Raw genomic sequence first — 15,389 nt, forward strand, 5'->3', positions numbered from 1 at the left:
CCTTTCCTCTTGCGTATGCAATATTCCCAGACTCCAGCATCCTCTGTTCTACTTTTTACTTGCATGAGATAAAACTGTGGGTTTTTTTTTAGCTTCCACCTACGAAAGAGAACAGGCGGTGTTTAACTCTCGGTGGAGCCTGGCTTACTTCACTTAAAGGAATGTCCTCCTCCGGTTCCATCCACGTTCCATCCGCGGAGAATGTGTGGAGACGACAAAGGGAAAACTGTGTCATGAGTATCTTTTGGAAGTAAAGTTACATTTTCCCCATGTGCTGTGACTTTTGGGATGCCCTGTCTACAGTAGAATGAACCAGGTCACAAGGAAATGGGCTTGTGTGGACCCTCGGCTGGGAGTGACATTCCAGTTCCCCGATAACAGCAAGTGTTTAAAAATCACAAATCAAGTTATTTATGTGCACGAAGGCATGAGTTTCCAGCAGGCTGGACTCAAACCGGGGTGTCGAGTTAAGAGTTAAGCCATGAACTATTTTATTTATTAGCGATGATGAGGGCAGTACATTGTTAACGGCTTGTAAAGGCAACCTGCTAAAAGTCCAGCTTATGCACGACTCCACTGGGAGTGGGCAATGCTGACCCCCAGGGGCCACATCCGGCACTCAAACAGCTTTTGTCAATAAAACTTTATCGGAACACCGCCGTGCCGGTTCTTCACAGACTGTCTGCGGTGGCTTTTTTTTTTTTTTTTGCACTTTGAGGGGCATCGATTGTGCATCCCGCAAAGCCAAAAAATTTTTACCCTCCGGACCTCTGCAGACTACGATCGTGGACTCCTAGAAGACACGAGAGCAGAGAGACCATGAGCTCGTTTGGTGACGGAAGCATACCACAGACAGAGCCAACACTTTTTAAAAGATACAAAGTTTTATTAAACAAACCTGGAATCAATAGTATTATTACATAAATTAGACAGCAGTAAAATCTTCCTGGGGTGTATATATATATATATATATATATATATATATACACAAATCACAGTGATTTCCATTGTGCAAGGAACTGACAGGATTAGAAACAGGCTTCTCCTCCCTGTCCCCCACCCCAGTGACAAGCCAGTTCAAACCCCAAAGGAGGTCCCAGTTCTGGCTCAGCAGGGGGGTGCACACACCCACAAAGGCAATTCCTCCCCCTCAGTGCATGCACGCGGCATCCGTCCACAGTCCCATGGGCCCCAGAAGCTCGTAGGCAACATAGTGAGGCTGCCCAGTATTCAGCGCATTAAAAAAAAAAAAATTAAAACCCATTGTGCAGACCAGAAGAACGGACGAGAAACACACACGAAACAACTTTTACTTATAGAACAGACTCGTCCACCAGGGGAGACCAAACTAAGGCTCAAGAGAACTCCTGAACACACAAATAATTTATAGAAAAAAACCATCACAGAGCATTCCTCCTTTTTTTTTTTGTTTTTGCTTTTTTTTTAGGAAGGACTGCTCTACAGGAAGCAAGGCCATAGGATTTGCAGAGCTAATCTGATATGACGACGTCACACACTTGGGGTGAAAATACACCCCTCCCCAACCTTCACCAAATCTCACACACACAGGCACACACTCCAAAGAAACCACTCAAATGCACTATCAAGACACCTGTCCGTGTGCTTTTCTTTCTGCTTCGAAGTCAGACTACACAGAAACCCTCCCCCACCTCTGTCAGCAACAGGGAGAAAAGGGCTCCTGAGACGTGTGCAAGGCGTGTAAAATGCACTCTGGGTCGACTGAAGGAACCTGGCACCGCAGCTCGAATCTCGACAACTGGAACAATTTTAGGGCTGCAAGGTATTTTGTGCCGGGGCTGGCTGCGAAAAGTCAAACCCAGCCAACGTTATTCCCTCGCACCTTGCTAGCTAACCCAGGAGCCGGAGCGGCGATGATTTCGACGTTCTGGGGTGAGGTCTGTGCAGCTTGATGTGCTCAGAGCCTATCGAGTTGTGCCTTGGGGCGTGGGGGGGGGGTTTTAACAGTATCAAACTAGAGTTTCACAGTTACAATGGTCCAAAGAAGTAGAGGCAACTGTAGGTCAGACGTAGAAATGGCAAGAGCATCCCAAACCAATCAACTGTTTGGGCTCTGTGGGTGATTTCTGGCTTCTTTTCTTTTTTTTAAATGAGTCGTGATTTCACACGTATACTCGTTAATTGTTGATGGACAGAAGGAAACAAAACTACTGGAAATTTGCTAACTATTGTTCCCCGGGCATGGATGGGCATGGGGTGTCGGGGCATTCTGATGGTATGGATCGTGCAGTCCCAGTGTGGAATAAGAAACAGAAGCGTTTGTTTCTCATTCTGTCGTATGGACAGCACAAATCTGTCCATCACTGGCCCTACGTGTGCCACCCTGGGCAGGATTTAGACTTCTGCTGTGAAGGAATTAGAAACGGACCAGTGCCAGTCTATGATAGAGATGCTATACAGTCACTTGTTGTGATTTTATTTCTTTTCTGGCTTTACCCAATGCCCGTATCAAAGCAAGCTGGAGGCACTACCCCCCTTTGGAAGACAAGACCAGATATACGTCTTGCTGTGATATATGCATATGCTAAGGATATTTCTTTTACAGTATTCCTACTTAAGAAAATACTGCCAACTCATAAAACTGAATGAAGCAAGATAAAGCTGTCACTTCCCCCCCCCCCCGCCCTGTACAAATGTTGTGATCATTTTTTTTTTCCCCCTCGACATTCTGCAAGTGATCGTGTTTGATCCTCCCTGTGAAAACTTCAGAACACCCCGCCAAGGCGAAAACTATTTTTAAGTTATAGAATAGTGATTGTTTCCAAGTCGATGACTCGTTTTTCGATTAAACCGGTCTTTGCGTGACGCCATGCCGTTTAATTTAAGGTCCCATCACGGGCAGTGGATATGTGAGCCTGCGCCACTCCAGAAACCGAAATGTGCGTGACAGTTCGAAGTGGGTTTAACACCATTGCGAGTGCTTGGAATCCCTTTGCATTTTTTATCTGTTCTGCACGGCTGGCGGCTGACAACTAGGTCCATAAAGAGTGAAGGGGAACGGTGCCTTCACACATTTGATTTTCCTGCGTATTCATTGAAAATTAAGGCAAAGCATTTGAGGCTTCCTTGAGGTTAATTTTCATCTCAGTTTTAAATCCTGCATAATAAAAACAAAACTCAAAAGTAGGCATATGGACTAATGCATCTGTGTACAATTTTTTTTTTTACTATATTCAAGGAAGGTGTTTCATTTACTTGTTCTTTTTTTTTTTTTCTTTTTAGGCAGAAGGCTCAATAATAATAACTTATTTTTATTGTCAGCAGACATGAGACTTAAGCTTTTCCTTCTAGGTCTGTATCCCGGCGTACCATTTAACCTTCTAACATGCACCGAAGAAACGGTTCAGAAACCTGCAAGCTATATTTTTAGCCAATTTTGGTCCGCAACTTTTAGTGCAAACAGAACGTTATCTGAGAAGCAAACACTGAAAATATGGTTTTGCGGAAACACGTCCACTGGGGCTCGCCATCTGAACATCATTTTCCACTGAGCGATTCCGTGTAGATTACTTTGCCATACCTTCTAATCACTCTCATCTACTGAGTTGAATTCTAAGTGAAGAAAAGGGCATTTATGAAAAGGGGGAGGGGGATGTGTTTTTTTCTTCATTTCACTGTCTTTTCAAGTCTTTTTAGGATGCAAGTCTTCTGCATTCTGCTGTCAAATACACGGAGCCAATCCTTTCTTCTTCTTCTTTTTCTTTTGTTTTTGACACAGAGTTTCACTCTGTCACCCAGGCTAGAGTGCCACGACATCAGCTCAAACTCCTGGGCTCAAGCGATCCTCCTGCCTCAGCCTCCCGAGTAGCTGGGACTACAGGCATGTGCCACCGTGCCTGGCTAATTTTTTTCTATTTTTAGTTGTTTGGCTAATTTCTTTCTATTTTTAGTAGAGACGGGGTCTCGCTCTTGCTCAGACTGGCCTTGAACTTCTGAGCTCAAGCGTTCTTCCCGCCTCGGCCTCCCAGAGTGCTGGGATGACAGGCGTGAGCCACCGCGCCCGGCCCAAAGCCACTGCCTTCTGATCTGTGGGGACCCGGGTCAAATCTGAGAGGCGGATGCATTTCCATTGACGCTTTGCCACACAAGGGTGAACAGAGAAGGTGCCGCCCCCATTTAGATTTTTCCAGACACGTTTAGAATCAGGAAGGTTGAAGCGAAAGAGTGAAGGAAATGAGTTCTATACAATCCAGACCTCAAGGACCCCTGCCGTGTACCATGTCTAGCACGCACACGTGTGATGAGCTGTCTTTGGCAATAGGCACGTCCTGGCCAAGTCACCAACAGGTTGTCATTATGTCATCCCCCAGGGGGGAAAAAAATCTTAGAAGATGCCCTTCACCATATTTTCCTAATCAATTTCCCAGAGAAAAATCTCACCCATTGAATATGCTACACAAGCCAGTAATTAGGATCTGGAAGAGGAGAATACTGGCTAGACACAAACTGAGAACGTTTACCAGGAGAAGCAGCGAGACAGGGTCATTTGGACTCTGCCACGGGCTCACATCCTGTAGACCATTTGCTTTTTGCTTTCCCCAAAAGGAAAGGCGGAAGAAAATCTTTGCACGATGGTTGTCCTCACAGGGGAGCCCAGGTTAAAAGTTACTCGTGAGCTTTGGGAAGTGCATTTTGCTCAAGAGGTTTCAGCCGAAATTCCATTAGGTAGCCGTCACCCTGCGCAATACGGAATTCTTGAAGGTGACACAGATTTCTTTCTTTTGCTTTCTTTTTTTGAGACAGAGTCTCACTCTGTTTCCCCGGCTAGAGTGCCGTGGCATCAGCCTAGCTCACAGCAACCTCAAGTCCCCGAGTAGCTGGGACTACGGGCATGCGCCACCATGCCTGGCTAATTTTTTCTATATATTTTTAGTTGGCCAATTAAGTTCTTTCTATTTTTAGTAGAGATGAGTGGGGTCCCGCTCTTGCTCAGGCTGGTCTCGAACTCCTGAGCTCAAGCAATCCTCCCGCCTCGGCCTCCCAAAGTGCTGGGATTACAGGCGTGAGCCACCATGCCCGGCCTGAAAATTTCTTGGGTATAGCAGAACAACTGTAACGTCGCGGACAGTTCTTGGAACGAATTCACTCCTCACTCCCATAGCTTCTGCCTGTTTTTTCCTGTTTCAAGGTCTCAGGTTACCAGGTAGAATGCACTAGAGATCTTGGATAAAGATCTCCATTCATTATTTTCTTCCTTGAAAACTATAAAATGCATAAAAGGTGACAAACAAATGCCTACAACAGAGTCTTTAGATTTTGTCCCCAAGAGAACAAATTTTCAGAAAAAAAAAAAAAATGGAAACATAAAAAAAACCCCACAGGCTCTGCGAAGTAGGAACATTTCCATCACTGCACCATGTCTGTGCACCTGTCGAATTTTCTCCTCTACATGCACGCACACGCCTGCACACGCACACACACGCACACACACGTACACGGTCTATGGTCATCACCGAGTAAGTCCAGCTCCAACTTATAAAGTTAAGTCTCTGAGGAAAACGAAGGAATCACAGTAGGATCACAGCCCCAAAGGATAAACTCCACAAGCAAACAAGTTTTCAGAACTTCCTGCAGTGCGGCAGAACTCCAGTTGCTTGAATAATGCCAGGTCTGTGGACTTCAAAGGCTTCCGAGTGGTTTCGTACACACACACGACGCACACAAACGTGGGAATGTCCCTGTCACGTGAAGAACGCATTTCTTCTGGTCTGCTCCGTGAAGTCCACTGTCCCAGGCAGACTCCAGTCTTCCCGATTCTAGCAAGCAATGAGACCAAGGGTTTCGTTAGTTTCTAAATAACTGGATACGTTTTGTCATCACCACCTGAGCAACAATGCAACTGTTTCCTTTTAATGCACTGCAACAACAAAACAACCCTTTCCTTTGCAATTCTTTTCCCAAAGATCCACAAGCCTGAATTCTAACTGGGGGAGACAGAGCAGTAGTCTTATAAATAGAAATTGAATGGGGTTTTAAAAGCAGGTTTACTTGGGTTTTTTGTGTTTTTTTTTGTCATATTGACTGCCATGCACACACACACACACAAAAAAAAAAAAAACCCAGAAATTTTTCCTTGCTGCCACAGTGTTTTATTATGAAAATAGAATAAAAACTTTGAGTGTAAACATAAATAGAAAAATAGAATTTAAAGGTAAACATAAATAGAAAAGGTAAACATAAAGGTAAAGGTAAACATAAATTTAAAGGTAAACATAAATAGGAAAATGATAAACATAAATAGAAAAGGTAAACATAAATAGAAAAATGAAATGTATTGCCTTCTATCCATTTAATCCACATTTTTAGAATTAAAGTGTCAATGTTAATTGTAACAATAAGAACATCAATAAGTAGGATTTTGTACATGCTTCATGCAGCCCCAGGGCCAGAACCAGAGTGAGTTAAATACCACTCTCAGGGCAGTTAACGTGTTAAATGTGATGTGATATTCTCAACCATACACAGGCGAATTTATCCACCTACAGACGACGAATTGAAACCAGATCCCCGTTTCAATGTGCTGCCCCAGAGAACATTATGGAAACGCAGAAAATATTTTATTACCAAGTAAAATAAAAGGCAGAAAGTGAGCTAAGGGTTCCCGGACGGTTCTCCTAAATTCTTCTGGCACGTGCTGGAAGGCACGCAAGGTGATTTCAAACAAAAGTGAGCATTGAAGGCATGCAGTTTCATAACAGCTTTAATCTATTAATCGAGTGCTGGCTGGGTGCAGTGGCTCACGCCTGTCATCCCAGCACTCTGGGAGGCCAAGGTGGGAGGACCGCTCAAGGTCAGGAGTTCGAGACCAGCCTGAGCAAGAGTGAGACCCCGTCTATACTAAAAAATAGAAAGAAATTATCTGGACAGCTAAATATATATATATATATATATATATATATATATATATATATATGTATATAGTATATATATACACAACTAAATATATATATATAATATATATACACACACACATATACATATAAATAAATAAATAAATATATATATATATATAATTAGCCGGGCATGGTGGCGCATGCCTGTAGTCCCAGCTACTCGGGAGGCTGAGGCAGGAGGATCGCTTGAGACCAGAAGATTGAGGTTGCTGTGAGCTAGGATGATGTCATGGCACTCTAACCCGAGCAACATAGTAAGAGTCTGTCTCAAAAAAAAAAAAAATTGAAAAAAAAAATTTAATTGAGTGCGGTATTCATTTTAACCAGTGTCTTACCTATAAGGGGAAGGTTTGGTTTCATGAAGAAACATCTTCTTGTGTGGAGTTTTCGCACTGAATCCCTTTTTGCTTAAAACATCAGGGATGTGCGAATGAATTCCGATAAAATGAATGAGACAGATTAAAATATTAACATGTCTGGCTTTTACAGGATGAGAGCAAAATCCAAATGTGTTGTGTAAATGGAAAGCAATTTGATCACGAAACAACCTCTTGATTTCCACAGATTCAGCAAGAATTGCATCAGACAGAGCCCCCACCATTGGGCAAGGTATATTAAGATGGCCACACTAGAAAAAAAATTTTTCTTCCTTGGGGCCATGGTGTTTTATTGTGAAAATAGAATAAAAACGTTGAAAACAAAACTATCCTTTCTAATTTAGCGAAAAAAATTTTTTTCATTGTTTTCTGTACATGAGTCATGCAACTTGAAAAATAGTTCTTGCGGCTCCCAAGATAAAGAGATGCATGAGTTGCATATGATTCACGAGGCCCCGGGCTCAAAATCAGTGCGAGTTAAATATAACTCACGTGGCAGTTAGTGTGTTAAAAATGATTCGACTTGGCAAAAATTCTATTTACACATGCTTTCCCGAGAATTTATACCCCACATTGAGAAGGGTTATTCTTACCTGCAGAATGTCTTTATAGGATGGTTTGGACAACTGAGAACAGGACGTGGTAAAACTATCCTCAGAGTATAGGGTAAAATCCACCCCAGGAAGGCTCTTTGTTTAAGTAAATTTCACACTTCAGGGGTCTCTCTATTAGGGGAAGGTCCTATTCTTGTCATGTCTCAATTAAAGGGCCTTCATTCTAGATACATACAAAACGAGGCATTTTCATCCTCTTAAAGGTTTCCGGGATATGCATAATTCATAAAAGCGTTATGGGCAAATCAGACAAAATTTAAGCTGTGGAGTAGAGCACAGAAACAACAAAAGAGTACAGAGTCTAGACACTGGCCTAGGCAAAGAATTTATGAAGAAGACCCCAAAGGCGATCACAACAGCAACAAAAATAAACAAATGGAACCTAATGAAATTAAAAAGCTTCTGCACAGCCAAAGAAACTGTCAAGAGAGCAAACAGACAACCCACAGAATGGGAGAAAATTTTTGCAAGCTACACATCTGATAAAGGGCTGATAACTAGAATCTATTTAGAACTCAGGAAAATCAGCAAGAAAAAAATCAAACAACCCTATCGAAAAATGGGTAAAGGACATGAACAGAAACTTCTCAAAGGAAAACAGAATAATGGCCAACAAACATATGAAAAAATGTTCAACATCTCCAATCATCAGGGAAATGCAAATCAAAACCACAATGAGCTATCACTTAACTCCAGTGAGAATGGCCTTTATCAAAAAGTCCCCAAACAGGCCGGGCGCGGTGGCTCACGCCTGTAATCCTAGCTCTCTGGGAGGCCGAGGCGGGCGGATTGCTCGAGGTCAGGAGTTCGAAACCAGCCTGAGCAAGAGCGAGACCCCGTCTCTACTATAAATAGAAAGAAACTAATTGGCCAACTAATATATATAGAAAAAATTAGCCGGGCATGGTGGCTCATGCCTGTAGTCCCAGCTACTCAGGAGGCTGAGACAGAAGGATCGCTTGAGCCCAGGAGTTTGAGGTTGCTGTGAGCGAGGCTGATGCCACGGCACTCACTCTAGCCTGGGCAACAAAGCGAGACTCAGTCTCAAAAAAAAAAAAAAAAAAAAAAAAGTCCCCAAACAACAAATGCTGGCATGGTTGCGGAGAGATAGGAACACTCCTACACTGCTGGGGGGACTGCAAACTAGTTCAACCTCTTTGGAAAGCAGTATGGAGATAGCTCAAAGCGATACAAGTAGATCTACCATTTGATCCAGCAATCCCACTTACTGGGCATCTACCCAAAAGATCAAAAGTCACTCTATGAAAAAGACACCTGTACTCGAATGTTTATAGCAGCACAATTCACAATTGCAAAGCTGTGGAAACAACCCAAGTGCCCATCAGTTCATGAGTGGATTAATAAAAGGTGGTCTAGGTATACCATGGAATACTACTCAGCTTTAAGAAAGAGTGGTGATCTAGCACCTCTTGTATACTCCTGGATGGAGCTGGAACCCATTCTACTAAGTGAAGTATCTCAAGAATGGAAAAACCAGCACCACATGGACTCACCAGCAAATTGGTATTAATGGCTCGGCACCTAAGTGGACATATAGGAGTAACATCTATCAGGTGTCGGGAGGGGGAGGAGGGGATGGGTGTATACAACCACAACGAGTAAGATGTGCAACGTTTGGGGGATGGACATGCTTGAAGCTCTTACTCAAGAGGGGAGGGGGCATGGGCAATATAAGTAACCTTAACACTTGTACCCCCATAATATGCTAAAACAAATAAACAAAAAAAGTACAGAGCTTCAGGAACGTCTTAGGATTTTTGTAAGACCCACGAGTGGAATGCAGGGGCTCTGAGACACTGGTAACGTGTGCTGAGAGATTAAACTATGCCACATAGACACGTTATTTTTCTCACGGACGTAGCCGTGAGGAAAATTTAACTTCTATCCGATTTTTTCCTCGATGCATCATCCGTGCAAATACCAGCAGAGGGTGGAGGTTTCCTGTGGGACATCTCTCTCAGCAGGCAGGTCCCTCTCTTCCAAACCTCAGCAGCTGCTCCGAGGTCTAACGCTGGTCACGGATGGCCCTGAAACTGCTAGCTTCCCACTTTACAAAGCTGGGAAAACTATGGGAGGATTGTGGGAATGGGCATCAAAATGGGAGGAAAAAAAAATACATCGAGTTATGTCAATGAGTAGACATATCACGGACGATATTTCGCTCTTCTTGCTTTGCTTGGATGCTACCGGAAAAAAAGGTCTCTTTCAAGAAGTACAACTGAGCGAAATCATTTTTTAGTTACCTCAAATTAAGCTTAGCAAATTTCATACGAGGCATACTATGCTATGTTTGTTTATTTATTTTTAACAAAAAGGAATATAGAAATACTTTTTTTTTTCTTTTTAAAGACTTTCTGTTGCTCAGGCTTGAGTGCAGTGGTCTCATCACAACTCACTTAACCTCAAACTCCTGGGGCTCAAGCGATCCTCCTGCCTCAGCCTCCCAAGTAGCTGGGACTATAGGTGTGCACCACCATGCCCAGCTAATTTTTCTATTTTTCTTTTTTTTAAATAGAGATGGGGTCTTGCTATGCTGCCCAGGCTGGTCTGGAACTCCTGGCCTCAAGGGATCCTCCCACCTTGGCCCTCCAAAGTGCTGATGTCCAAATAGATGAGGTTAGCCCCACCCGTGAAACCCAACATTGCTTGGATGTGGGGTAGAGGCAACCTCACTTTTTTTTTTTGGCGATCACTAAACATAAAGGTGAGTACCTTGCAGATGAGAGTTCCTGTGGTCAGAAATTCTTGAAGATTTCTAAGTCTTTCTCAGGCACGGGAGGGGCCTCGTCCCAGTCATTCTTGGGGTAGGTTTCGAAGTTGGAGGTGTCGCCATCGCTGGATATCTTGGGCACTATGGGAGGCTGCAGGGCAGAAACATCAAACTGTGGTCAGAAAGGGTGTAGGTCGCTTTGCTTCCCTCGCTTTGCATAAAAGAGGAAATGACTTGCAAAAGACTAAAGCTGTCTCCCTTTCGTTATGAGCATGGGAAAACTTGGAGCTGTAACACTGTGAATGAGCGAGTCTACCAAACGTCAGTCTGACGGCTGGTCGTGAAGTTTGAGGGATTAAGGGAGGAAGGACGGTGGGGACCCAGAGCTTGCATCTATCTTACGTTCTAGAATAAGAACTTCCCGGACTGCTTAGGGAAGTGCGGACGCCCAGGTCTTGCTGGGTCTGGGAGATTCAGACGTAGCTCTGTGAAAAAAAATTTGCAAAGACTTTTTTAAGAGCCTTTTTTTTTTTTTTTTTTTTTTGAGACAGAGTCTCGCTTTCTTGCCTAGGCCAGAGTGAGTGCCGTGGCGTCAGCCTAGCTCACAGCAACCTCAAACTCCTGGGCTCAAGCAATCCTCCTGCCTCAGCCTCCCGAGTAGCTGGGACTACAGGCACAAGCCACCATGCCCGGCTGATTTTTATATTATATATATTAGTTGGCCAATTAATTTCTTTCTATTTTTATGGTAGAGACGGGGTCTCGCTCAGGCTGGTTTTGAACTCCTGACCTTGAGCAATCCGCCCGCCTCGGCCTCCCAGAGTGCTAGGATTACAGGCGTGAGCCACCGCGCCCGGCCCCTTTTTTTTTTTTTTTTTGAGACAGAGTCTCACTCTGTTGCCCAGGCTAGAGTGAGTGCCGTGGCGTCAGCCTCGCTCACAGCAACCTCAAACTCCTGGGCTCAAGCAATCCTCCTGCCTCAGCCTCCTGAGTAGCTGGGACTATAGGCACGCGCCACCACGCCCGGCTAATTATTTTTATAAGTATATTTTTTTTAGTTGACCAATTAATTTCTTTCTATTTTTAGTAGAGACGGGGTCTCGCTCTTGCTCAGGCTGGTTTCAAGCTCCTGACCTTGAGCGATCCTCCCGCCTCAGACTCCCAGAGTGCTAGGATGACAAGTGTGAGCCACCACGCCCAGCCAAGAGCCATTTTAAGTAGAGTCACATTGATAGCATCATTTCTTCCTTCCTTTATGTCTCCACCTCAATAGATGAGCTATTTCTATAAATCCAGAACCAGAAAGAACGGCATTCTCGCCTCTGGGAAATGTTTGGCCGGGTCTATGACTACAGGGAAGTGTGTCAGTCTCAGCCGCCTGGTAAACTTGCAAAAATCAACAACAACAAAATTACACTGAGACGCTGCTTTTTAACCACCAGCTTGGCAAACAGCTACAAGTTGTGCAACTTTTCACGGCTCTCCTTTCTCTTGTTGTAAAAGGATACAACCTTTATGGAGAGAGAGGCTACAAAATTACCAAAATTTCAAACCCATGTATCTTTGGCCCCAAGGATCTCACTTCTGCAAATTCTTCTTCGCATAAATGAAATGCAACGAAGCTGCTCACTGGAGCAGAAGAGGTCTGTTCACGTAAACCAGGGCACAGTCACGGGCTAGAATACGATGCATTTTAAAAGGAATGGGAAAGCTATCCAGGCATGGAGAAAGGCCTCCAGAGCATACTGTCAAGTGTGAGAAACAAGAACAGGACACTAGCCGGGTGCGGTGTGGCTCACACCTGTCATCCCAGCACTCTGGGAGGATCGCTTGAGGCCAGGAGTTTGAGACCAGCCTGAGCAAGAGCGAGACCCCTGTCTCTACTAAAAATAGAAAAATCAGCCAGGTGTGGTGGCGCACGCCTGTAGTCTCAGTTACTACGGAGAGACTGAGGCAGGAGGATCACTTGAGCCCGGGAGTTGGAGGCTGCAGTGAGCTGTGATGACGACACTGTACTCCAGCCTGGGTGACAGAGTGAGACTCTGTCTCTAAAGAGAGAGAGACAGAGAGAGAGCGAGAGAGAGAGAGAGAATAGAGTATTGTACGTAGTGGTCCAGGTTCTCTATAAGTGCACGGAGAAAATAAAAATACGTCTCTCCATAAGGGGTTTTATTAGCATCAATAAACTCTGGAAGGACTGCAGGAAAGTCTAATAAAAAGTGATCACCTACAGGTGGCTCTGAGTGGATAAGACCCAGAATTGGCAACATACATACACCTTTTAAATATCGACTTGGTTTTTGGCCAGTGTGCGTACAGAACCTGTTCACACACCTTGAGCTTCCTCTGCGGCACGGAGTCCCAGTCCACGGATCGGAACCAGCGGTGCCGCTTCACGTCATTGGCGCCGTTCTGCAAGAGAAAAAAACGTGCACGGTCAGCGGGCGGGGCTCGGAAGGATCGCAGAGAATCTCTCCGTCGTTTAGCGCAGGAACAAACAGAAAAAGGCATTTGCTGTCTTGGCAGTGATGGTGCTCCTCGGAGCTTCCCGGGGAAGCGGGCAAGCCAGCGGCTTGTGTTTTGTTTGCTCTTCTGCGTGGTGGCCGCAAACCCAGCCCGGAGGCTCAGGTGCACACGGCTCGGCACCGGAGGCTAAAGGATAAATACCGCTTAGCCCCGAGGCATAAAATTGGGCACGGTGGTGATTTCTGTGGGTTTGTCTGCCGGGCTCATCTTGACAATTCTGTTCGGTGTTTTATGCACTCTGAAAGGAGGGTGCTCCGGAGGAACGGTGTGACTGGGTCGCGGTGACCCGGCACGTGAGCTAACACCGGAGTGGGGCTCAAACCAAGTGCACGTCCACCCCGGGAGATGTTGGCGAGGACGCCCCGTGAGCTTGCAGCTGAGCCAGGGCCTTCAGGGCCGCCTGCTCCGTGCCCGGGGCTGTCAGTAGGGACCGCCCGTGCCACGGGGTCAGGCGTGGACCGCACCCTCCTTCCTTTTCATTACACGTATGGAAACTCTGCTGTCAGCTAAACCCGAGACGGTAGGAGACATAAACACGTGCTCGCTGCCAACGGGACCCACTGCACGGGAATTCACCGCTACGCTTGCAACGTGTCAATCCGTTCCCGTGTTTGTGAGGTTTTAAACTTCTCGTCCTCAACAAAGAATCTGTGCCGTGATCCTGTCTCGGAATAGGAAAAAAAAAGAGTGATGTGAATTTCTTTTGGTTTCCCCCCCTCCCCATCCTGTTGTTGAGAAAACTTTTCCCTTTCCTATTGGAAAATGGTATTTCCCATCTATAGCGAAGTGAAATATCAAACTGTTGTTGAGATTTGTCATGAGTTATGCTGTGAATGGAACTGAGACTTTCACCCCTGATTAGATAAAATTCTAGTTTAGATACTAAGGGATGCGTGTGTTTATATTCTCATAAACATATTTCCATATGTACACACACATATATCTTATATACTTTATACAGCACGTAAGTGGCAGTGAAATTCTAGTTTGGATCTTGTGTGTGTGTATATATATATGTATATACACACTTCATATACACACTTTTTATACTTTATATATACACACTTTATATGCTGTATATATACATACTTTTTACGCTAAGGGATTAAATTATACTAAGTATACTTTTTATACCAAGGGGTGTGTTTATATACTCACATACATATTTACATATGGACACACACATACATATACTTCATATATACAGTATATAAGCAGTAGTAAATTCCAGTTTGGATCTTGTGTGTATATACACTTTATATACACACTTACTGTATATAAACATACTTTATATACTGTATATATATACTTTATATACTATATATACATATTTAATATACTATATATACATACTTTATATACTGTATATATACTTTATATACTGTATATATGTACACTTTATATACAGTATATATACACTTTATATACTGTATATATACATACTTTATATACTGTATATATATACTTTATATACTGTATATATACATTATATACTATATATACTTAATATATATACACATACTTTATATACTATATGTACATACTTTATATGCTGTATATATACATATTTTATATACTATATATATTTATGCTTAAGGATAAAATTATGCTTATACTAACTATACCTTTTATATTAAAGGATAGATGTGTTTATATATTCATACCTATATTCACACACACACACATATTTTATATATACAGTATATAAATGGTAGTAAAATTTTAGTTTGGATCCTGTGTGTGTATGTGTATATATACTTTATATAAACCCTTTTTATACGGTATATACACACACTTTTTATGCTAAGTGATACAATTACACTAAGTATACTTTTTATATTAAGGGATGTGCATGTTTATACACTCATATACATGTATTTATATATGTACACACACATCTAGATTCTTTATATATTTTGCATATACAGTATATAAGTTGTAGTATAATACTAGTTTGGATATTGTGCGTGTATGTATATATACACACATACACATACACACTTTATATACTGTATACGCACATACTTTTTTTACTGTATATATAAAGTAAATACGTACATACACAGCATCCAAATTAGAATTTTATCTGCTACAAATATATATAGGATATGATGCCTGTGTGTGTGTGTATTTGCGTGTACACAGTCATGCACCACATAACAGTGTTTCAGCCAACAATGCACTGCCTATATAACGATGGTCCAACACG

The 15,389-nt window shown here is 43.2% G+C and overlaps 1 protein-coding gene across 5 annotated transcripts in view; it reads right to left on the minus strand.

Annotated features, from left to right (window-relative positions):
- Positions 1–1,028: 1,028 nt before the first annotated feature.
- Positions 1,029–15,389, minus strand: part of PRKX (protein kinase cAMP-dependent X-linked catalytic subunit) — an 86,381-nt gene continuing 72,020 nt past the window's right edge. For 4 of the 5 annotated variants that reach the window (XM_012773888.3, XM_012773885.3, XM_075999401.1 and 1 more), the window contains 3 exons: positions 12,989–13,066; positions 10,657–10,805; positions 1,029–5,795 (listed from right to left, as the gene is read on the minus strand). In XM_012773888.3, coding sequence (XP_012629342.1) covers positions 10,680–10,805; positions 12,989–13,066 — 204 coding nt within the window. In that variant the 3' untranslated portion in view covers positions 1,029–5,795; positions 10,657–10,679. Of the gene's footprint in view, positions 5,796–10,656; positions 10,806–12,932; positions 13,067–15,389 lie in introns of those variants that run through there. The other variant, XM_075999400.1, reaches the window with a different exon arrangement.

Source organism: Microcebus murinus, chromosome X (genome assembly GCF_040939455.1).
Source record: "Microcebus murinus isolate Inina chromosome X, M.murinus_Inina_mat1.0, whole genome shotgun sequence".
Taxonomy (NCBI): Eukaryota; Metazoa; Chordata; class Mammalia; order Primates; family Cheirogaleidae; genus Microcebus; species Microcebus murinus.